Raw genomic sequence first — 14,328 nt, 5'->3', positions numbered from 1 at the left:
TGTGGAGCTCTCTCACTGCCTCCTTTTGAAGTTGTTACTTTTGTATAAATAAGTAACAATAAAATATACACTGGGCCAGAAAGTGTGAGTGAGAATGACTCTACAGCCCTGTGGTTAGACCATTCACCTATGAGATGGGATACTCCTATTTGAGTCCCTTATGCTCATCTGGCAGAGGGGGGAATTCTCCCACATCCCGGGTGAGTTCCTTAACCACTCCACTAAAACTCATCAGGGAGGCTTCCATCTCCTTCTTTTTTATGCAGAGTTAGGCATTGCTGCCACTGTTCTTGCTAGAAATGGCTTAGATGCCTGACTCCAGGTTCCTGGCTCTCAATCCCAAGCAGAGATACGGGCCCTTTTCCCAGATAGGGATGGAGCTTATGACACATCCTCTTCCCTGGCATCTACTATTGACTAGGTTATGTGGCTCCTCATCTAGTATGTTGGTTTCAGTGAGCACCATTCTTAGGCAACTCTCTCTCTCCATGCATTGTATAGAGAGCCTAGCACCTAATTCAGGGTTTGTTGGGTTCCACTGGGTGGCGAGAGCATCTAAGTTCCTTTATGGACCAAGCCACAAAGTTCAGTCATTTGAACCCAGAGCTAAAACCACTGAAATAGCTGGTGGGGCAACAAGGGCTGAAGAGAGAATAAGTAAAGACAAAGACACACACGTTTACATACTCTTCGCATCAGTTGTAAACACCACTATACTCCAGCTTTCTTGGTTCCTTTCATAACATCTTTATTATGCAACCAGACACGGTCTTGTTTTGTTTGTTCCTGTTGGCGTTTACACTGGAAAAGTCAGGTCTTTACTATCCTCCTTTTTGCTGGAGGACATCGGCAAGATCCTTGGAGTATCTGCATGGTAACATGAGAGGAGAGCGAAACCTGAAGTGCAGCTCATGTCCTAGCCTCCAAGGCCCCAATTCACTTGAGCATGTGTGTAATTTTCATCTTATGCTCATGTGCTTGAGTGCCCTGCTGGATTGGGATCCAACTGGTGGCTCAGGTGACATATCTCAGCCAGATAGAGCTCCAAGATCTTGCAGTATTCTCCCAGTCATAAAGACAGAAATGAGCACCTAAAAAGGTAAATTAATCACATAATGAAAAAAGTTGAAACTCTGGGTTTTACATCATATAGCAGTGTTAAAAGGCTTCTTTTTGTTTGGCTCCTGCAGAATTCACCCTTAAAATAACCTGTTGAGTAAATAGCCCCCTATTACTGCTATATCCAAAATATACCAGTAATGACTATGTGTTTTTAGAGTAATTCTCTCTAGATAATCAACCTAGCAGAAAAACTTTGCTTGGTTTCATATCGCCTTTATATAATACCATCAGTTATGAATGCCATAATTTTGATTATCTGGCCATTACTTTTGGTTTCTGGAGCTCAGAGACAGCTGGATTTTTATAATCTCACCCTGCTGTATTGAAGATAACAAATCGAATACAATAATCAAACTTCTGTAACATGGAACACAGAAAGGGTGTGCCTATAGATCTGTCTATCTATATAAACACACCCACACACACCAGCATCAAGAAATTTTATCTTCAGATGGAAGGGATATAAAAATAATTTGCACAATGCTCCTATTCATTATTCATACCCAGAGCAAACCACATTTCTTTCAGTATCAATATTTAGGCTATGCATTAGGGAGTGAACAATTTAAAGGTAATTTCATTAAATTATATAAACTTATATTGCCACGAGGCTTACTAAAGCCTGCGTTAATAAAAATCACAGCATTACAAGAATACTACATTTAAAAAACTTAAAAATAACCCAGTGAAGATGGTGGAATAGGAAAAAAAATACTAAACCGAAACAAGAAATCACACTCAATCCTAGAAGAAACATAATTTGATGCATCACATTAAAAAAGTTAAAAGACAGGGACAACTTGGTTTATTTACAAAGGACGTGAGAATAAAAATAAAAGAACCTGTAATCAAAGGGAAGGAAGAAAATAAAAATACAAAGTCAGGCTTGCCAGGAAAAGATAAGGAAAGTAAAAAAGCAGAATGACTTAATGAAAACCAAAAGGGTTTTACAAATATGAAAGCAGAGAAAAATAAAAAAGAACTAGAGAGAAATATCATGTGTTACTAAGGGAGAAGAGAAAAAAAAAACTATTATCCTAAAATGCTTTTAAAAAAATCAGTATTTAACAGGAAAAAATAAATCAAGGATACAGGCAATGAGAAAATAATTGACTTTTCTGTATAGCTGTTGATTAAAAAGCCACTATGGGAATATTAGGAAGTACGGAATATGTAAAAGTGTCAGCAAATCTGAATGTTCTGCATCCTGGTGGTAAAATGGAGGTGGCCTTTGAGTACTCAGGAAAGGAGGAATTAAAGAGGTGCACCAGTTGTACACCAATCTGGGTTCTTCCCAAACCCCAGGAGTTCACTTTATTCATGTCCTCCACAGATGGAGCTATAGAAGGGGCATTCCAGAGTATGTGGGCAGTGCACATGTCTAGCGTCGCATCCAGATTATTCCTACCAGGGAACTCTGTAGGGAGTTACTGGATGAGTTTAAGGGCTCGTATTAATGCTGTTTTTGCAACATCAGTGTATGCCTTTGTGTGACAAAAAAACCAAACCAAACCAAACCACACACACACACACACACACACACACAAAACATCTGAATAAGGCTCCAGCATTGATTCAAGGGATTCAAGCAGTTACTTTACTGAATTACTGGCAATTGCTCTACAGTATTCTTACCAGGCACAGAGATCTAGAGAGGTACCAGTATATAGGAAGAAAAGTAATTTGTGGTGCTAAACTTCAAAAAAGAAAGATTGTTATCTTGGCAATTACCATCTGGCTTCAATCTTCAGTGAAATATAGAAAGAAATACAGCATCCAGGCTTTGATTCAGCAAGGTACTTAAAGCACATGGCTAATACACCCTTGCAGAGGAGTCTTTGAGCCCCTTATCACATGGAAAGTGGCCCCATGTCAGCCTCAAATAGGCCACTATGGAACAAGCTAGCCTGTGTATGGAGCTGCTGGATTGATACTTATTCAGACCAAGTTGACCAAAACAGAATGGGAGCACAGGTGTGCAAAGGGGTAATGCCCCTTACTGCAGTTTATATACCAGATAAGTGATGGTGGAGGGACATTGCTGAGTCCCTGTAGCATGTGCATAGGTTGGAAAGGTATATTCTGCTTTCCCTTACATCCCCCCACCGCCGCTCACCTCCCCATTGGGCTGGTTGTGTGTGTGGTGTGGTGTGTGTGTGTGTAAGGGTGAATTCCATCCCATTATAACTGTTTATATTATAGCAAACCCAGTTAGGATAAGAGCCTTACTGTCCTAGGCCCAATACAAAGACATAGGAAGGCATGGTCCCTGCCTGAAAGAGTTTGTAATCTAAGAAGACATGATAAATGCATGGAACAAATGGGGGTGCAGGGGTGGGGGAGGCGGGGAGAGGAATGGGTAAGCGAGGCCACGGGTAGTGATATGAATAGATAGCTGCATAAGCCATAGGTACAATATGCATGGCTTGATAGTTCTGAGATACTAAAAACTGTATAAATATATGAATATACATTATTTAATATATATTGGCACAACCCCAGATCCTTTACTGTGAAGACCACCAGAACCAGGAGCAGTAAAGGGTATGAATTCGGAAAGAAGAAATCATACCAAAGCCGATCACCTTCAACAGAATTACAAAATGAGCAAAATGGGAAATACCATCATTGAATTCGGCATTTCAGAGTGCGCTAAATCGTATTTGACAAATTCGTTCTAATTGGCTTAGATACAATGGGTGAGCTCACTACTGGACAAAAGAACAGACAATTAAGTGCCTTCATTTTACATTCCTAGCCAATCGAGGCCAGACTGACAGTTATGAGGTAAGATTCCACCCGCCCACCCAGAATAGGACCCATTACCCACCTTTTGTTCCTACATCTACACTACGAAATTAGGTCAAATTTATAGAAGTCGGTTTTGCAGAAAGCGTTTTTATACAGTCTATTCTGTGTGTCCCCACACAAATGCTCTAAGTGCATGTAGTTGGAGGAGTGTGTTCACAGTACTGAGGCAACCGTCGACTTCCAGAGCGTTGCCCTGTGGGTAGCTATCCCACAGTCTCTGCCGCCCATTTGAATTCTGGGTAGAAATCCCAGTGCCTGATGGGGCTAAAACATTGTCATGGGTGGTTCTGAGTACATATCGTCAGGCCCCCGTTCCCTCCCTCCTTCCGTGAAAGCAAGGGCAGACAATCGTTTTGTGCCTTTTTTCTTGAGTTACCTGTGCAGATGCCATACCATGGCAAGCATGGAGCCCACTCAGCTAACTGTCACCGTATGTCTCCTGGGTGCTGGTAGACGTGGTACTGCATTGTTACACAGCAACAGTTTATTGCCTTTTGGCAGCAGACAGTGCAGTATGACTGGTAGCCATCGTCGATATAGTCCGGGGTGCTCTTTTAACCAACCTCGATGAGGTCAGGGGCGCCTGGGCAAACATGGGAGTGATTCAGCCAAGTCATTTCCCTTTTAAATTTCATTTCATGGCGATTCAGTCCTTTTAATCTGCAGCCAGCAGAAGACGATGGCCAGTGGTCCTATTGCACCGTCTTCTGCCAAGCACCCAGGAGATGACGATGGCTAGTGGTTATACTGCACAGTCCGCTGCCAGCAAGATGTATAAAGATAGATGAAGTGGATCAAAACAAGAAAAAGACCAGATTTGTTTTGTATTCATTTTCTCCTCCCTCCCTCCGTGAAATCAACAGCCTGCTAAACCCAGTTTTGAGTTCTATCCTTGAGGTTTTGAGTTCCATCCTTGAGGGGACCATTCTGTTTCTCACAAAGCCACCCCCTTTGTTGATTTTAATTCCCTGTAAGCCAACCCTGTAAGCTATGTCGTCAGTTGCCCCTCCCTCTGTCAGAGCAATGGCAGACAATCGTTCTACGCCTTTTTTCTGTGCAGACGCCATACCAAGGCAAGCATGGAGCCCGCTCAGATCACTTTGGCAATTAGGAACACATTAAACACCACGCGCATTATCCAGCAGTATATGCAGCATCAGAACCTGGCAAAGCGAAACTGGGTGAGTAGGCGACATCAGCGCGGTGACGAGAGTGATGAGGATATGGACACAGACTTCTATCAAAAGCACCGGCCCTGGCAATGTGGGCATCATGGTGCTAATGGGGCAGGTTCATGCGGTGCAATGCCGATTCTGGGCTCGGGAAACAAGCACAGACTGGTGGGACTGCAGGGAGGATTCCCAGTGGCTGCGAAACTTTCGCATGTGTAAGGGCACTTTCATGGAACTTTGTGACTTGCTTTCCCCTGCCCTGAGGTGCAAGAATACCAAGATGAGAGCAGGCCTCACACTTGAGAAGCGAGTGGCAATAGGCCTGTGGAAGCTTGCAATGCCAGACAGCTACCAGTCAGTCGGGAATCAATTTGGAGTGGGCAAATCTACTGTGGGGGCTGCTGTGATGCAAGTAGCCAACACATCAAAGATCTGCTGATATCCAGGGTAGTGACTCTGGGAAATGCGCAGGTCATAGTGGATGGCTTTGCTGCAATGGGATTCCCTAATTGTGGTGGGGCGATAGACGGAACCAATATCCCTATCTTGGCACCGGAGCACCAAGCCAGGAAGTACATAAACCGCAAGGGGTAATTTTCAATGGTGCTGCAAGCACTGGTGGATCACAAGGGACGTTTCACCAACATCAACGTGGGATGGCTGGGAAAGGTACATGACGCTTGCATCTTCTGGAACTCTGGTCTGTTTCAAAAGCTGCAAGAAGGGACTTTCTTCCCAGACCAGAAAATAACCGTTGGGGATGTTGAAATGCCTATAGTTATCCTTGGGGACCCAGCCTACCCCTTAATGCCATGGCTCATGAAGCCGTACACAGGCAGCCTGGACAGTAGTCAGGAGCTGTTCAACTACAGGCTGAGCAAGTGCAGAATGGTGGTAGAATCTGCATTTGGGCATTTAAAAGTGCGCTGGTGCAGTTTACTGACTCGGTTAGACCTCAGCGAAACCAATATTCCCACTGTTATTACTGCTTGCTGTGCGCTCCACAATATCTGTGAGAGCAAGGGGGAGACGTTTATGGCGGGGTGGGAGGTTGAGGTAAATCACCTGGCTGCTGGTTATGCGCAGCCAGACACCAGGGCAGTTAGAAGAGCACAGGAGGGCGTGGTGCACATCAGAGAAGCTTTGAAAACCAGTTTCATGCCTGGCCAGGCTACGGTGTGAAAGTTCTGTTTGTTTCTCCTTGATGAAACCCCCCACCCCTTGGTTCACTTTACTTCCCTGTAAGCTAACCACCCTCCCCTCCCCCCTTCGATCACCACTTGCAGAGGCAATAAAGTCATTGTTGCTTCACATTCATGCATTCTTTACTAATTCATCACACAAATAGGGGGATAACTACCAAGGTAGCTGAGGAGGGGTGGTGGAGGAGAGAAGCACCAGGGTGGGTAGTGGAGGAAGGAACTACAAGGCCACACAGCACTTTAAAAGTTTAAAACTTTAAAACTTATTGAATGCCAGCTTTCTGTTGCTTGGGCAATCTTCTGGGGTGGAGTGGCTGGGTGGCCAGAGGCCCCGCACATTGCGTTCTTGGGCGTCTGGGTGAGGAGGCTATGGAACTTGGGGAGGAGGGTGGTTTGTAACACAGGGGCTGTAGCGGCGGTCTGTGCTCCTATCTTTCCTGCAGCTCAACCATATGCAGGAGCATATTAGTTTGATCCTCCAGCAGCCTCAGTATTGAATCCTGCCTCTTCTTATCACGCTGCCGCCACCTTTCAGCTTCAGCCCTCTGTTGAGCCCGCCACCTCTCCTCCCAGTCATTTTGTCCTTTCCTGCACTCTGACATTGTCTGCCTCCATGCATTCGTCTGTGCTCTGTCAGTGTGGGAGGACAGCATGAGCTCAGAGAACGTTTCATCGTGAGTGTGTTTTTTCCGCTTTCTAATCTTCGCTAGCCTCTGGGAAGAAGATCCTGTGATCCTTGAAACAGATGCAGCTGGTGGAGCAAAAAAAAAGGGACAGTGGTATTTAAAAAGACACATTTTATAAAACAATGGGTACACTCTTTCACTGTAAACCTTGCTGTTAACATTACATACATAGCAGATGTGCTTTTGTTCCAAGGTTGCATTTTGCCTCCCCCCACCGCGTGGATAGCCCCTCATCCCTCCCCATGGCTAAGAGCGGGGAACATTTCTGTTCACCCACAGGCGAACAGCCCAGCACCTCTGAATGTCCCCTTAAGAAAAGCACCTATTTCAACCAGGTGACCATGAATGATATCCCTCTCCTGAGGATAACACAGAGAGATAAAGAACGGATGTTGTTTGAATGCCAGGAAACATACACTGCAATGCTTTGTTCTACAATGATTCCCGAGTATGTGCTACTGACCTGGAGTAGTAAAGTGTCCTACCATGGTGGACGGAGTAAGACTGCCCTCCCCAGAAACCTTTTGCAAAGGCTTTGGGAGTACATCCAGGAGAGCCGCGAATGTCAGGGCAAATTAATCATTAAACATGATTGCTTTTAAACCATGTATAGTATTTGAAAAGGTACACTCACCAGAGGACCCTTGCAGGTCTGGAAGGCAGCCCTTGGGTGGGTTCAGGGGGTACTGGCTCCAGGTCCAGGGTGAGAAACAGTTCTGGCTGTTGGGAAAACCAGTTTCTCCACTTGCTTGCTGTGAGCTATCTTCCTTGTCCCCAAAACCTGCTTCCGTGCTGCCTCCATCTCCATTGAAGGAGTCTGTCAAGGTTCCTTCCCCACTCTGAACTCTAGGGCACAGATGTGGGGACCTTCATGAAAACCCCCTAAGCTTATTTTTACCAGCTTAGGTTAAAACTTCCCCAAGGTACAAACTATTTTACCTTTTGCACTTGGACTTTATTGCTGCCACCACCAAGCATCTAACAAATATGTAATAGGGAAAGAGCCCGCCTGGAAACATCTTTCCCCCCAAAATCTTCCCCAAACCCTACACCCCCTTTTCTGGGGAAGGCTTGATAAAAATCCTCACCAATTTGCATAGGTGAACACAGACCCAAACCCTTGGATCTTAAGAACAATGAAAAAGCAATCAGGTTCTTAAAAGAAGAATTTTAATGGAAGAAAAAAAGTAAAAGAATCACCTCTGTAAAATCAGGATGGTAAATACCTTACAGGGTAATCAGATTAAAAACATAGAGAATCCCTCTAGGAAAAACCTTAAATTACAAAAAGACACAAAAACAGGAATATACATTCCATCCAGCACAGCTTATTTTTTCAGCCATTTAAACAAAACAGAATCTAACGCATATCTAGCTAGATTACTTACGAAGTTCTAAGACTCCATTCCTTTTCTGTTCCCGGCAAAAGCATCACACAGACAGAGCGAGCCTTTGTTTCTCCCCTCCTCCAGCTTTGAAAGTATCTTGTCTCCTCATTGGTCATTTTGGTCAGGTGCCAGCGAGGTTATCCTAGCTTCTTAACCCTTTACAGGTGAAAGGGTTTTTCCTCTGGCCAGGAAGGATTTTAAAGGTGTTTACCCTTCCCTTTATGTTTATGACAGAGTTAAACAACACGGCTGGGGTAGTGGTAGCTGAACCCTCTAAAATGGCATGCAGCTCATCATAGAAGCGGCATGTTTTGGGCTCTGATCTGGAGCGGCCATTTGCCTCTCTGGTTTTCTGGTAGGCTTGCCTCAGCTCCTTAAGTTTCATGCGGCACTACTTTGGGTCCCTGTTATGGCCTCTGTTCTTCATGCACTGGGAGATTTTGACATATGTTTTGGCATTTCAAAAACTGGAACGGAGTTCTGATAGCACGGATTCCTCTCCCCATACAGCGATCAGATCCCGTACCTCCCGTTCGGTCCATGCTGGAGCTCTTTTGCGATTTTGGGACTCCATCATGGTCACCTCTGCATGGTCACCTCTGCTGATGCGCTCTGCATGGTCACCTGCAGCTTGCCACGCTGGCCAAACAGGAAATTGAAATTCAAAAGTTCGCGGGCCTTTTCCTGTCTACTTGGCCAGTGCATCTAAGTTGCGAGTGCTGTCTAGAGCGGTCACAATGGAGCACTGTGGGATAGCTCCCGGAGGCCAATACTGTCTAATTGTGTCCACAGTACCCCAAATTTGACCCAGCAAGGCCGATTTCAGTGCTAATCCCCTTGTCGGGGGTGGAGTAAGGAAATCGATTTTAACAGCCCTTTAAGTCGAAAAAAAGGGCTTTGTTGTGTGGACGGGTGCAGGGTTAAATCAATGTAACGCTGCTAAATTCAACCTCAACTCCTAGTGTAGACCAAGGCTGAGATAAGGCATGTGAGTACTTCACCTAGATCTCCTGAATAAAGTAGAGTGGTTTGAGAGTCTGAAGGGAATCTGCATCCAATTCTCAGAAGACTGCTGCATAGGACCATTGACATGGATGTGAATAAGAGGGTGCAAATGTAGATATTCTTTAGGCTGGGTGAGGAATTCTGGGGCCCCAGAAACTGAAAAATAAACAACACAGAAGAAAACGAACCAACCAACCTCCTGAGCAGTAGCTGATTTCAAATGGCTCTCAACACCAAAGCGACCCTGCTGCCCTTGAACTGAAATAGGTGAAGTAAGAGAAAATAAGTAGTTGTCTAAAATGTTTTCATTTACAATGAACAGAGAAACATTGCCTCCCCTCAAACTAGTGCAATTCCAGCACTAAGTTAAACATTTCTTTTGGTTTAAAATGTAGTTATAAACATTTTGTAAAGGTAATGCCAGACAAAGGAACTGGGGGTGGGTGGGAAATAGTTCAGCTTGTAAGTGTTTAGCACTTACCATCTTGCCAGTACAGATTTATAGAGTACTTATGATTCACAAGGATCCCAAAGCACTTTACAGCTACTGTACTGCCATTAGCTGGATCAGCATCTGCTCTGGTGAAACCTGCAGGAGTAGGCCAAGGGATCCTTTCATGTAGATTCTGCCATGTCATTCTGTTGGTATGTGACAGGCACGTAATTTTCTCCTTTGTGGAATGAGCAGCTGAGTTCATCTCCAAGCCCTAAGGACCACAGATGATCCAAAGGAAACCAGATCCATCCATACACAGGGACTGTGTATCCATGTTGGCTCTGTGTCCCCACTGATCACTCCCTGGCAATGTGGCTCTAATGGATCCATGCTACAACGGACTCCCCTTTTAGGAGAATAGCCATTGCGGAGAGGAAGATGACATGGCTTTACTTTTTGCCAGGAATTTTCAAAGGCTATGTAGTGTGTGTGTAAAGGGGAAATATATGTTCTTCAGGTGCAAATCCACCACCAAAAATGAGGCTGCCCATTCTCATCTTCCCAGATTACAACCCAGTGCAGCACCTCTAAAGGGCCTGGAGGAAGGGATGGTGCTAGAGAGATGGCTGACCAACTCCCCTTCTGCAGATAAATCACAGATTATGGAGATCCCTGCATGAATTATGGGAACATAATCTACCACCGTGCTTTTAGGGAGGGAAGAATAAACTTGAAATTCAGGGGAAATATAAGCAGACAAAATAGAGTCAGTACACTTTGTCTTGTAAAATATGTTATGAAATCTTCAATGGCCATAAGTGCCAGGACCTTTCGTTTGTCCAGTAGACAGAGCAATGAGTTTTATATCCATTACTGCTAGAATTCCAAAGTAACTCTAGATTGAATTGTGTGATTACTCTGATCAAGATAAATGGATATCTCTCTTCTTAATGGACGTATGTAACTCCTAGTGCTGTTCATAAGAGCTCTGCATTCAGAAAGAGAAGATGCCCATCATATCACATTTTTCTTTCATAGTTGTAGTGTAGGAGGTTGGGCATTCTTCATATCCCCCCCCCCACCCTTGTATTTAATGTCAACAGAGTGAACATCTTCGACCTTTCCATTTCCTAGCTATGTTTCCTAGCTTGGAAAAGCAGCAAAAAAATTGGCTACTATAATTAAATACATTTCTGCGTAAATTACAGCTGCTGGGAAAGCAATGAAGACGCTGTATGTTACTAGGGGCCTTTTGCCTACCTGTATAATTTGCATGTATAAATCTAGCTTCCTAAATCATGACAACTTTGCTCACTTACGCACAGGCCATCACGTCTTCATTTGCAACTGTTTATACATCTTTCCTCATCTCTAAATACACCCATTTTTAATAAAGGAAAAAGCTCATTGCTAACTTTCACACCTTATTTAAAAAATTAGACATTCAGAGTTAGTTATGATTAATTACAAACATACAAAACACCTAAATAAAACAGCCTGGGATGTGGAGACACTAAAGGGATCCATTCTGACCCCATGCACATCCATGCCAAAGTCTCCTGCACCATGCTTTCAATGTGAGCAGGATTGGGCCATAAAATGAACAGGTTCATGAGGAGCCCATTTAAGAAAATACATAGTCTGTTTCTTAATCCCAGTGATATAGGACAAGCTAAAGATAAAGCTCCGTTACTTAGATTGCAGGCTACACCTGTAGAACTTGTGTCCAAATCCCGCCTACAAACACGGGAAATGTGTAGAGAATGCAATGGGGCTGAAGAACAGAATCCTCAAGCTCCACATGTAGATGTGAGGGGACACACAGGCTATGTCCCATTGACCTGCACCAGAGCAGAGACAGCTGCCACACTATCTAAGAGAAATGGAGATCTCCACTGCTTGATTCTCTCAGCACACAGAGAAGATGTGACATTTCTGCTAAGTTTTGAGTCTCAGGTGCTTTTCAGAATTTGGCCCCTAAAGTATGGATTAAAAATGGGCAGCAAGTAAATGAATTTCTGTGCCTACTACATTCATTTGGTTTGTAAATCAATCGCTAGGTTATTATTACCTACCAAATAGTACTTTTTACAAATATCATTATTCCACTGATAAAACCGTATGATTTTAAGGAACAATTTGAAGGGCTTTTTCTCATTTGTACGGGGAGTATGGACGCTGACTTCAACATAAGCAAGGTTAGGCATTGGGTGATTTGCCAGGAACTGCAAAGTCCTTCCAACCTATTATATTTATATAACCCAGTATCATAATCATCCCATTATGAAACCGGAAAGTATTCAGAGAGCATGCCAATTGGATTTTTTGGAAAACGTATGTTAAAACTGAAGAGCCATCCATTCATTTGAAATGAGAGTTCTGAAGGTGTTGCCTTAATAGTAACACCACAGCGTATTCCTATTTCATTTTGGCACTTTGCTTCCAAACTTGTAACAAAATTCAGACTTTCTTCTAGCCTACATATAGTTTCTTCACAGATCATGTGTACTGAATGATGAAAAGAAAAGGAGGACTTGTGGCACCTTAGAGACTAACCAATTTATCTGAGCATGAGCTTTCGTGAGCTACAGTTCACTTCATCAGATGCATACCGTGGAAACTGCAGCAGACTTTATATATACACTGTGTATATATAAAGTCTGCTGCAGTTTCCACGGTATGCATCTGATGAAGTGAGCTGTAGCTCACGAAAGCTCATGCTCAGATAAATTGGTTAGTCTCTAAGGTGCCACAAGTCCTCCTTTTCTTTTTGCGAATACAGACTAACACGGCTGTTACTCTGAAACCTGAATGATGAAAAACTGCACACACTTTTTCACAGTTATTCAATGAAGCTATAGTATCTTGTATTTTTTTGCTACAATCAGAGCTGCTCAAGTGCAAAAGAAGTCCAAACCAGCCACCAGATCCAAAATTAGCATTTTATTCAGAACGTTGGGGTCAGAGGTGTATCATTTATATTCTGGTACACAATACAGAGGCAAAGCTGTTGTCAGAAGTCTCTCCAGTTCAAAAGCTCCTTTTTCCAACATACTGTATATTTACTAGTACCACCAGTATCAGGCCACCCCGTCTTCTTTTTGGTACAAATTATGTAAAATCGTTTGTGCTAAGAACTTTCCGCCCTCCCCAAACCAAAACATTAAAATAAAAAATAAAAAATAAAATTGAGTACTCTAACTACAGTTCAACAATTGAATCAATGTCACTTGTTTGCAACCTGTTTTGTAAATACTTTACCCATAACGAAAGATATAAACATGCAAAAACCTGAATCCATAGTCCAAATAATACATACACATGTTCTGAAGTTTCTGCACTTCCCAATAGACTATGCCAATAAAACATTATGTACACATACCATTTTTACAGTGAAGTGAAAAAAAAAGACAGTACCAGAACTTTTTAAAAAAAGTGTACATGGATTAAGACCAAAATGTGCCTAATATTCTACCATAAGGAAAAAAAAATCAATACTGCTACAAATTGGTGATATGAAAACTCCCTTTATTTGCAACCAGCTGCATAAGTTTTAGAATTTTAGTGAAAAAAAACCCCTAACATCTAAAACTAGAAGTAATGTACATTTTTCAATCTCATGGTCTTCTCCCCCAGATAATAAAATGGCTCCATGAGTTTTTTTTTTTAAATTTCCTTATTTTAATAAAAGCAATGCACTGTAACAAAAGCATGTTGAAGCATACTGTGATTTAATTTACTCCTCCCCACCCCAACATATTTTGTCTCTTTAATGCATCATTTCAGAAATCAGTACCATTAAAGCCTTAAACATAAAACTAATTCCGATCTGTAAAAGGTACAAAAAGGCACATAAAATCCCAGTGCTTCTGTACTGTAAAATTCAAGTGTAACTGAGCTCAATATTGTTTTCCAAACAGCATTGGATTACTGATATTCCCACTGAGCCCAAATTGGTTTGCAGCCTATGCCAAAGCCTTCAGCAAGCACTTGTGCTAGTAGACTACAAAGTGAAAGCCTAGCTTCTGTATGCTTTTGGGGAATATCGGTTGTAATGTTTGTACTTGTCCAAAACCAAAGTTCGCTTTGAAGTTCAGTCATCACCTCCACCATACATATCAGCAAGTTTCTTGAAACGTGGGCCCCAGTCATTTAGGTAGTCGTAGTCCTGCTCACCGCCACTGCTTGAGGAGTTAAGAGAGCTCAAAGACCCAGCAGTGGAGCCACTACCTTCGTAGTCAAAGACTAGGAGGGAGTCATAGGGTGGGGCCGTAGGGTCGTTGTCAGCGGCTTTAAGTCCCTGAAATAAGGAGAAAAGAAGAAAGACAAAATTCTATATGTGACACAGGGAGAAAAAATGTAACAAGAGTATCTCAATTCTGTCACGTCCACGGCAGGCTGAGAAAACCAGATTCTTCCTCTTATCCATTTCCTCAGATTTCAACTAATGAAACAGCATTCATATTTTTGAAACTTCAAAAATATAAATAATGAGTCTTCTGTTCT

At 42.9% G+C, this 14,328-nt stretch overlaps 1 protein-coding gene across 2 annotated transcripts in view; it reads right to left on the bottom strand.

Annotated features, from left to right (window-relative positions):
• Positions 1-12,750: 12,750 nt before the first annotated feature.
• CDH2 (cadherin 2) overlaps positions 12,751-14,328 on the bottom strand; it is a 176,890-nt gene continuing 175,312 nt past the window's right edge. For both annotated transcript variants that reach the window (XM_048840517.2, XM_048840518.2), the window contains exon 16: positions 12,751-14,122. In XM_048840517.2, coding sequence (XP_048696474.1) covers positions 13,916-14,122 — 207 coding nt within the window. In that variant the 3' untranslated portion in view covers positions 12,751-13,915. The remainder of the gene's footprint in view (positions 14,123-14,328) is intronic.

The sequence above is a fragment of the Caretta caretta genome, chromosome 2 (genome assembly GCF_965140235.1).
Source record: "Caretta caretta isolate rCarCar2 chromosome 2, rCarCar1.hap1, whole genome shotgun sequence".
Lineage (NCBI taxonomy): Eukaryota > Metazoa > Chordata > Testudines > Cheloniidae > Caretta > Caretta caretta.
Note: the sequence above shows the minus strand (reverse complement) of the source record. Positions and strands in the feature narration are given on the sequence as shown.